This window comes from Sceloporus undulatus, chromosome 6 (assembly GCF_019175285.1).
Source record: "Sceloporus undulatus isolate JIND9_A2432 ecotype Alabama chromosome 6, SceUnd_v1.1, whole genome shotgun sequence".
In the NCBI taxonomy this organism is placed as follows: Eukaryota; Metazoa; Chordata; class Lepidosauria; order Squamata; family Phrynosomatidae; genus Sceloporus; species Sceloporus undulatus.
The window spans coordinates 124,464,579-124,474,940 of record NC_056527.1 but is presented as its reverse complement, the minus strand read 5'-3'; the positions used below and the strand labels follow the sequence as shown (position 1 = coordinate 124,474,940).

At 44.8% G+C, this 10,362-nt stretch overlaps 1 protein-coding gene across 1 annotated transcript; it reads right to left on the bottom strand.

Annotated features, from left to right (window-relative positions):
- Positions 1-1,070: 1,070 nt before the first annotated feature.
- Positions 1,071-10,234, bottom strand: R3HCC1 (R3H domain and coiled-coil containing 1). The gene is made up of 8 exons (XM_042473957.1): positions 10,033-10,234; positions 8,889-9,018; positions 7,998-8,135; positions 5,494-6,883; positions 4,905-5,077; positions 3,939-4,009; positions 3,218-3,313; positions 1,071-2,785 (listed from the first exon to the last, which is right to left on the bottom strand). The coding sequence occupies exons 1-8, from the start codon at positions 10,232-10,234 to the stop codon at positions 2,631-2,633; spliced, it is 2,355 nt and encodes a 784-aa protein (XP_042329891.1). The 3' UTR covers positions 1,071-2,630.
- Between the last annotated feature and the right edge of the window lie 128 nt (positions 10,235-10,362).

Here is a 10,362-nt window from a genome sequence, read left to right as displayed (position 1 = left end):
CCACTGCAGAACAGCAGATAGACTTATTTTTAGAAGATCAGAGGAGACGGAGAAGTCCAAAAGTCAAAACGCTGCATCCATTTCTGACCACAACAGAGACCCATTCCACCTTCTTTCTTTCCCCATGCACGAAAATGGGGATGTTTTTATTTGATGGGAGCTATACTACTGCACCTGAATACCAACCAAGATCTCCAGCCTTGGATTTCTGGATGCTGTTAGTCACCAACTCCCATCATCCCCAAGCACTAGTCATGATATTAGGGTGCAAGGTCATAGTGTATCATCACCCAGGGACTCCAGGTTGGGAAAGTCTGGAGTGTTTCTACAGATGAATTCTGTATGAAGTCTTATTCTGCCATGTGATAGTTTGTTGAAAGCTTTATTTTATTCTGAAAGAGTGAGGCCAGCAGCCACACTCTTTCCATGCAGCCTCAACAGTTCTGGGGTACCTGAACAATGTGGGCAACTAGCACACATCTGCCATCAGACCCAGATGGGCAACCAGAGGTCAATTCATAACCCACTCTAGCAAGTTCACTTTCATTAATAGCAGTAAGAAGAGAAGCTAACCTTGTCCTATGTTAGAAAATAAGGTACCTCTCCTAATCCCTGACTGCATTTAGCCAAAATTAGGGTTGGAGCTTGGAAATGTTATTTCATGGGACCACAGTTCCTCGAATTCTTCCAAAGTCAGGAGAATTCAGGGATATTGGTCCTACAAAGCATTTCCAAGCTCTAGCCAGGGCCCAGCAAGAAATATAACTCACAGTACAATGCAAGGGGCCAGCTGTGGAATACAGAAACATGTATATCATTCCATCACCACATCAATGCATAATCACAACTGAACCCCACAAACAGGGGGCTAGGGCTGTCTGGTAAGGCATTATCTGTTCATTTGGGTTCCTTTATGACAAAAACGGCAAATTGGCAGCAACCAATCTACCTGCAACAAAACCAACATCAAGATCCAGAAAGGGTTCCTACCCAGACCTTATGAACTAAGCAAGAAACAAAGTTGTTAAAATTTAGTGGGCAAAAAAATAAGGATTTGGAAAACCACAATGTATATTTATGTCAACAGCTTTAATTCAAAAAACCAAAACCAGGAGGAAAAAAAATCCTTACAAACTTTGATTAAAGAAGGTATTGAACCGCTGCAAACATATTGCTTTGTGTGTGTCTCGTCTTTGTTAACAATCTAGACCTCATGAATGGCAAGCCTGCTCCTTCCTTGGTTCAAGGTTGGTGCTCCCTTGGGTGAATTTGTGCACAAGTGCTCCGCATGAGGCTAGATACTCAGGGAAGAAGTCTACAGATGCAAGATGAGAGCCTCTTTCCAGTTGGCAGAATGTAAAGTTCGACTGGAATACTTACACAGAGTAGTGTATACCAGAGAACGAAGGGAAAGGGAGGCCACCAAAGAGAAGGTGTGAAGATGACAAGATTGGGCAACAGCCTAGGACCTGCCTGGGAGCTGCTGCCTAACCTGTCCAAACTACTGTGTAAAGAGATCATGGATACCACCTTATGCAACATCGGGAAAAGTAGTTGCATTAACGTAACACTTGGTTGAACTACTGCTCTGAAAGAGCAGCAAAGAGAAAAGGTGAAAAGGACAAACTCGGAAACAGCACGAGGCAGAGCTGTGTCCAGGTGCTGCTACACATTCTGCCAAAATCATTGCTTACTTACTCAAGAACAGAAAAAGCAGTTACTCTAGCAAAAGGCTTGGAGAGCATTTCTGCTTCTATCTTATAACACATTACCATTTCCAGAGAGACTGAGAGAAGGGAAAAAAGAGGGGGAATAATAATAATGCTACTTAATTCTTTCTTTACTGCCATGGTAGGAACTGTGCTTCCACACCACCAAAAAAAAAGTTGTGCTACAGTTTCCAGAAGTCCTCACTTGTGACTTTACTGGCTAAGCTTTCTGGGTCTGGCAGTCCCACAACATGTGGAGGGCTGCACACTTCTAACCCTTGCTTTTCTTGTTGTGCTTCTAGTTCCTCCCTGTCTCCCCAACCACCTTCAAAAAGAACTTTTGTGGGCTTCTGATTTGCATTTCAATCATAACCACATCAAAAATCTGAGCTGGGTGAAACAGCACCCATGGGGCAGCAGGGAAGGAAGGAGTTAACCACTTTCTTCCTTTCTGATGCCTCCCAGCATGGGCAGGCGAGATGTCGAGAAGGAAAACTCAAGAGTCACCCTACTAGACTAAGAACATTTACCAACTTAGGAATGGGAACGTCAGTTCCAGGCCTTGCCAACTTCACAGAGCATAGCCTTAAAAACAAAAAAACAGCCAAATCACACATACAAAATGTGCTGGCAACATATGAAAATGGTGGAGAAGAGGCCAGTTTCTTCTTATGCTCTGGTCCCTTCTCACGTGGCCTTCAGAGATCAACCTCATTCCCACGAGGAAGTTCTGTAACTCACCATGAACTCTCACCGACAACTATTTCCAGTTTCTAACACAACTATCATCTCAGTACCGCAAAAAACAAACAACTATTCAATAGGCAGAGATGAGAACTACCACCATCTCACTGTTGGTATACACAGTTTAATACCACACCCAGATGATTATCTTCATCACCCCAAGAAGCTTAGTGCACTCTAGTTTTGCTCTGCTGGATTTGGGTTCTGTGGTTCCAGCACCCGACAAGCATGGCGCCGCGGTGTTTTCCGCTGCAATCCCAGGGCTCTGGTCACCAGCCTCCTAGCTACCACTGTGTCTGTCTGAGGTCTCTCTTTTGCCAGTTGTAGGAGCTCTAAGAAAAACAGAAATAGAGGAAAAGGGGAGATGAAGTGTCAGGGAGGGAAGGCAATACAGGGAACCCTTGAGGACCTGGCAAAACAAACGTTGAACTCTGGAAAGGGTTTTTGACTCCCAAGAGACATTTTTCCCCCAGTGGGTATCGTAGTGGTTTGATTGTTAGCCTATGACTTTGGAGACCAGGGTTCGAATCCCAGCCACCATGTCCCTTTTCCACCAGTCCATTTATTGGCCAGCATGACTTTCCTGGCCATTTAAAAGTACCAGGTGAGTTGTGAATCACAAGGATGGGTTCACACTTGGCAGCGAAGTGACAAAAGTCTATTCCCAGAGGCACTGGGCACAGTTACCAAATGGTGGGGAGGAAGAGTACTAATCACAACTCCTCCATCACAATGAACATGTTGAAAGTTAAATTCTTACTTACTTGGCCGCTGAAGAGCCTTGATTTTTGACTGTCTGGTACCATGGATTAGAGGACGAACCTTTAAAGAGGTATAACTCTGTTCTAGTGCTTGAGATGCTGGAAAGAGAGAGAGAGAATGCCATGTGGGGGATATAAGCACAACAAGAAACTCATTCGCACCATTGTTCCAAATGTGGGTAAAGTTCTTCACAGAGCAGAGATTGTCTTGAGAGTCAACCTTGTTGCCTGGTACAGTTGGCCCTTCACACCCATGGATTCCGCATTCATGGACTCAACCTTCCACAGCTTGAAATGTTTATTTACTTATTTTTTAATTCTAAAAAAAAACCCACCTTGATTTTGCTATTTTCTGTAAGGGCCACCATTTTGCTACCCCATGTATATCATGCAACTTTGGTGTTTTGGTATTCACAAGGGGTCCTGGAACCAAACCCAAGTGGATACAAAGGGCTGACTATACTTCTCCTTGGAATGCCCAATGCCTAGGGAGAGCCAGATCCTTCATGCACATTGGATTTGCACACTGTACACTTTGCACAATTGTGCATGGGGGGGTTGCATAGTGCTGCTGCAAACATGCTGCACCATGCAAACCCCCATGCAGAACTGGTGCAGCAGATGATATTTATGCTATGCTGAGGAGATGTTAGACTGCAGCCTTAGACTGGAAGTCAGGCAGACGTTACTACTCAATCACTATTGCAAAAAAACCTAAAATTACCTGCTGCCAAACTGGAAAAGATACCAAGAGCATGAGTGTCATCGACCCACTGCAGCTTAAATCCACTCTCTCTAAAATGAAACAATAATTATGTATTACTCCTCATGTCTAATAGTCATGGATAGCCACAGGTTGATCCAATCTCCCTTTAAAGCCATCCATGTTGGTAGTCATCCCTACACCTTGTGATAGGAAGCTTGACAGCTTAATAAGACACTGAGGAAATACTTCCTTTTGCCTGCTGTATAGCATTATTTAGTGGACAGCCCTGGGTTTGTCTAACATTGGGGAGATAAGCTTCTCCCATCCACAACATGCATTATTTTATATAGATCTATCATTGCACTCCCTAAACTTGCCTTTTTCTTTAGCTAAATATCGTCAAATGTTATCGCCTTTTCTCACACAGGATTTGCTGGCTGTTAAGAAATATTATGTCCCAACAGCTCCTGCCCGATATGGTAGATTGATCAAAACTCAGAGAGAATGAAGCATGAGGTCTGAGAAATCTGTGCAAAACCAAAATCCAAACAACTTACTCTGAATTTTAAAGGAGCTAGGCATATATTTACTGATACCTGGATACAGTTAAATCTCCCTTATCCAAAATGCCAGAAGTCTTTTGGATTTTTTTTTTTTGGGGGGGGGGGGATTCAGAAAGCAAAGGTATCACTATCTCAGCCACCGATGAAAAAGTGTTGGGGTTTTGTTTTGTTTTTTGAAATCCGGTAACGGAGACTCAAACTCTATTGATGGTCTATCTTGCATCCCAGCTGAGGGTTACAATTTTAGAGCTGCCCCAGGATTAGCCTGAAGAAACCAGTCCAGTTAGGAGACATGCTTCAAGCAGTGTTCAGGGCTGCTAGATTCTTGAGTGCCATGACAATTCAACTTCAGAGGAGGAAGGTATTCTGACTTTGGCATCCTTTCTTGCTACTAGACTGGAAAAGAAAGCAGGCAACTTACTGAAACTCTGCAAAGACCTCCAGGAGGTGCTCAGTTTTTAGTAAGGGAGAAAAATCATAGATCTCGAGCACGTGTCCAAAATCTCCTTCGTTGATCTGCGCTTCGCCATAGCTAGAACAATCAAACTGGATTTTTTCAATGCTTATGTCCTTTATGGTCAAATAATTTGTGATCTGGAAAAGAGGAGAGAGGGAATAGCTGCATTTACACAATGAGGGGTTTAGCTCGGTGCTTTCTATGCAGAGGCTGCAGGACAGCAGTTTCCAAAGTCTTCCAGTTGCTATGGAGTTCAACTGTCCAGCTTGGTCAACAGCCAAAAATTTGGGAACTATTGTCCTAAGAGGTTGCATGCAACTGGAATTAGGAGTTTCAGCACAAACATGCTGAAAATCAACCAAAAATGACAACCACAAGGAAGGCAACTTCACTTCCAGCCTACAGAAAAGAAGCACAGGGGGAAATTGTCTCACTACCACCACCTGTGCAATTGCCTACCCCTTGCTTTAAATCTTGGGGCACACAGTGCCATGTTGTAGCTCAGTGTTACGCTTGAACTCTTTGGAAACTAACCAGCTAATAAAGGCTTTACCTCTTGTAAGAGCTCAGCACCACAGTCATCCTCAAAGATGCTATCCTTTTCTTCCACCACAGAGTTCCTCATGTCTCTGTCCCCAGAAGACAGCTCCAGGCCAGGCCACAGGTTTCCTTCCAGGTCTGCCATCTCTCTCTGCTGGTTTTCAAGAACGCAGCCACCTTTGCCATATTCACACACAGAGGTATTTAAATAAGGTACAGCCTGGGAGTCCAGCACAGGCAGGTCTTTGCAGCTTTCTGCTCCAGGAGATGATGTCCACCCGGTCACAGGGAAACCTATTCTGTTTTGATCCCCAGTGTCTTTACAGGCCTCTGTCTGGCTATGCTGGAATACAGATGCATCACAGCAGTCTTTATCCTGGGTTTCCAAGGCTGACATTTCTGGACTGCAATGGGACACAGTGGCATCTGTTGTGCCCTCTTTCGGAGAAGGTGTCTTGCTATCCTCCGCTCCACTGGCACAAGTACAAACATTATTCTTATCTTCCAAGAAGCTGGAAGCACTAGGAGGGTTTGAGAAAATGGTATCGATAACAGGTCCCTCACACTCTTCAGGCAGGGATGGAAAGGTATTGCTTTCCAAAACAAAGGAATCAGGGCTGCTCTTTTCTTTGTCTTGAAGAATGGACATCTTTATGCTCAATTCTAAAGCTACGTTCTCTGGAACTATATTGTTCTGTTCTTCCAGCAATGGTAGGTGACTACTTTCTTCTGAGACCACATTGACAGAACCCTCTTCCTTCCATTCTTCCTGAAAGTCGGACTTTTCACAATAGTCATGTACCAAAGGATCTCTGCCATCTTCATGTGGGCTTCCTCCAGCAGTAAGAGTTTGGCTGCTCTCTAGTATGAAGGGAGATTGTTCAATGTTATGCTGGCCGCCATCTTCTGACACACTGGGTGCACATTCCAGCAGATGAGAACTTAGGCACTCTCCCTTGCCACTCTTAGCATCAGACTCCAAAATATTTGTATACATCTCTTGAGGACTTTCAGCCTTGGAGTATTCCACATCAGGACCTGGCAACCTGTTGGTCTCTGTAATCCTATCACTTCCATTGACCACACTTGACCTTGGACACTCAGACTCAATTGTTCTAATGCCATGGGACTCACTTCCAGATGCATCTAGTGGCCCTTCTTTTTGCAAGCCCTCCGGCTTCTTCCGCATGGCCCTGGGGACATACAGAGCTCTATCTGGCTTCTTTCGGGGCTGCCTTCTTCCTCGGCCATTTCCTCTCTGGGATTGGGAGCCATCGGCCAATGCTTCGCCGTGACGTGGTCCCCCTCTTGACCGGCCTCCTCTGTTTCTTGGGTGGAAAGGGTGACTTGAGGTGGAGGTATTTCCTCGGAAGCCATCTTGATCCTCCGGGTCATCTGGCAACCTAGCCCCAAGAAAGGAAGAAGGAAACAAAGTCAGGAAAGAGTTGTGTGAATTCCAAAACAAGAACCTTCCTCACCAAGAGTCCAGTGTTGTCTGAACCAACTACCCACGAATTAAGTCCCAGACTTCAAATCCCTTCATAGGGATTTTCTTGGCAAGATTTGTTCACAGGAAGATTCACTGCACCATTTTAATTAATATCCAATGTTATTCTTTATTATATTGTCTGTCATATCTGCTTTTGAATGAGCCTTCTTGTTTCACTTCTCTCTTAAATAAAGATGCTCTGTCTGATTTCTTTAATTAGCAATGCTGACGCTGTCTTGATTTTAAGTTATCTGGACTATGGGATGTTTTTAGACAACAACTTTCAGAGTTTTAATGGTAACAAATTTATCTATATTTTATCATATGCTTTGCTCAGAAGGTACAAACACTTTGCCATTCAAATATTTAAAAAATAAATTTTGGAGCCAGGAAAAAGAGAATTAATTTAATTTAAAGAGCATTAAAGACCAATTTCTTCTAGCAGGCCTACCCAGATGATTATATTTCAGATGATTACAGTACAGTGGTGCCTCGGGTTACGAAAATAATTCGTTCCGCGGCCGTTTTCGTAACCTGAAAAGCCTTCGTAAGCCGAAATGCCATAGGCGCTAATGGGGAAAAAGCCGCGGCTCCGCCGCGGCTCCATTTAAAATAGCGCCGGAGTTTTTTCGTAACCCGAAAAAACTTTCGTAACCCGAAACAATAATTCCCTATGGGATTTTTTCGTATCCCGAAAAATTCGTAACCTGGGTATTTCGTATCCCGAGGTACCACTGTAATGGGAAATGCAAAGATATAGCCATGTTAGTCTGTAGAATCAGTATGTAGAAAGATCTTGTAGCACCTTTGAGACTAACCAAAAGAAAGAAAGTTGACAGCATGCATCTGAAGAAGTAGACTTAAGTCTACAGAAGCCCATGCTGCCAACTTCTTTCTTTCAGTTAGTCTCAAAGGTGCTACAAGATCTCTCTACACACAGTAATGGGAAATATTACTTTTGAAAAGCAAGTTTCCCAGCTCTGCTACTGACATGGCTAACAGAAAGTTACCAAGGGGGAAAGTCCTACCTTATGGCCGAGTGGCAAACTACTGTCCTCCGTCTCCATCCTTCTCCCACAGAAAAGCTGCTCAGATGGTCAACATCATCAACGGTCCGGTGGATCAGGTACCGGAGGCGACTGGACAAGGGAGGAAACAAAAGGACCCTGGAAGAGAGCACAAAGAGCCACAAAATCAAAATCAAACAGACAACAATATAGCCATGCTTCCACATCTGCTGGCCGCTGGGCAACCATAAAGAAAAGCCAGTGTTTATCAACTCTTATCTACGACAACAAAGGTTAATCTACCGGATGGTTTTCTTCGCATGATTTGTTCGAGGGGGTTGCCTTTGTCCTCCTCTGAGATTGAGAGAGTGTGACTTGTCCAAGGTCCTTGGCCAAGCAGGGATTCAAACCCTGGTCTCCAAAGTCATGGTCCACCACTCCAATCATTATGCCACACCTGAGGTATGGATCTACCACCTGAGGTAGGTACTGTATCTACTCATATGTAAGTCTAGAAATTTTAGTGTTATCCACGGGTCAATGTAGGTACTGTACTTTAACTCTTATTCAATAAAGGAACCATCCCTGGTGAAAGACAAGAGCATAATCTGTCATGGAAGCAGTGACCCCCATCTGTTCTCTCATCCATCTAGCCTTTAGTATGAGCACAAACAGTTATGCCTGCTGGAATTTTGCAGGTTCTTTGGCATTGTTTTCCTTTCCTTCATCCTTTAGATCCTTTGTTACATGTCCCTTAGTTTTGCCCTTGACTTATCCCTGGGTCATATCAAAATCCATCATTTTGGCCCCTAAACCTGCGCTCGACTTATACACGAAGTCGATTTACAGTCAAGTCTATACGGTCATTTGTTCTACCTAATGGTCGAGCAAAAGAGGGAAAAGACCTCTTACTTTTCCAACTGGTTCTGAAGCAAGAAATGGTCCAGTTCCTCAATGATCTTGCTGACGAAGTCATTCTCCGTGGGGGAAAGGGTGACCCCATCTAAACAACGCAGCGCCAGGGTGACGGTGGGGTGGTAGCCTAGAAGAAACAAAGAGGTCAACTGACCAGTCAGACAAGGGGGAAATCCACATCATCATAAATATCCCCCACAAAAATCAGTCCATTAGGACCATTCAGGAATTTAATGTGCTGCCTTTCTCCCCGAAGGAACCCAAGGTGGCTCACAGATTTAAAAAACATTACAGTTGGCAACTGTCAGCCAGAGGAGCTTTTCTTCAGACAGTGGAATGACCTGCTAAAAGAGGTTTGACCACTGAAGACACTGTCTGAGTTTAAAACAGCATTGAAGACCGGTCTCTCTTAGCATTGAAGGCCTCTCTAGATGATTTTTAAACTGTGAAGTTTAAATGTGGTTTGTATTACTATGTGCACACCTTATTTGCCCTTTCAAACTGATGTATGTTTTAACTGGCATGGTTTGCCTGTTCATCGTTGTTCCCCAACTCAAACCATAGGGAGAGGGGGGTAAGAAATAATAATAATAATAATAATAATAATTATTATTATTATTATTATCTCTATTGAAGCTCCTATGTTTTGCAGTGCCTTGTCCTCCTTTGTGGTTAAGACATCCAGTCACCTATTCGGTGCCCAGGGATGCCCAAGGGATAGCCAAAGGATGCCCAAGGGCAGAGTGACCAGGCATCCTCCTTTTCCAGGACATGCCCTCCATTTCACCCTCCAGCCCATGAGGAATGCCCAAATGCCCTCCTTTTTGAGCCTGACTCAGAAGGGGAGCTTTAGTTAGCTTTCCTTGGGCCAGGCTCTCCATCTTTCTGAACCGTTTACACCTGGCAGTGCCTTGTCCTCCTTGGAGGCCAGGGCATCTGCTCACCCTTCCCAAGGGGTGCCCAAGGGATGCCCAAAGGATGCCCCTGTGCAATTCTGGACCCCCTGACACCCCCCTCCCAAAAAAAGCCCTGGAGGGCTGGAAAGAAGGAAACCAAGGTAAAAGGAAGCTCATAGCTATGAGGTTGCAACCAGTGCCCCAAATAAAAAGCCTCCTGGCCTCTTCCTGGGCTTTGCACCTACCTCCAGGCCCAGCCTCCCAGCGGATCCAGGGATCCAGTGGCGTTCCCAGCAGCTGCAGCACTTGCAAAGGCAATGGCAGCCCTTCCTCCTCCTCCTCCTTTGGGGCTGGACCACTCCTGAGCTCCGCCTTCGCTGCTTTAACTAGCTCTGCCTTTGGGTTTAGATTAAGGATGCAGTGCCAAAGGAGCCTGGCAGAGGGCATCCCTTGCATGGGCAGCAAGGCCTTGGTCTACTCTGTGCTTTGCTTGTGTGTGTCCCCATGGCAGGGTCTCCCTGAGTCAGAAAAGGACCCCCCCCCAAGGAAAAATATGTAGCCCATTTGCAATATTC

Excerpts from the sequence above, each read along its gene's own strand:
- R3HCC1 (XM_042473957.1), bottom strand. The coding sequence starts at position 10,234 with ATGCCCTCTGCCAGGCTCCTTTGGCACTGCATCCTTAATCTAAACCCA. Across the intron at positions 9,019-10,032 it reads CTGGGAGGCTGGGCCTGGAG|GCTACCACCCCACCGTCACC; the intron begins GTAGGTGCAAAG and ends TGTTTCTTCTAG. Across the intron at positions 8,136-8,888 it reads CTTCAGAACCAGTTGGAAAA|GGTCCTTTTGTTTCCTCCCT; the intron begins GTAAGAGGTCTT and ends GCTCTCTTCCAG.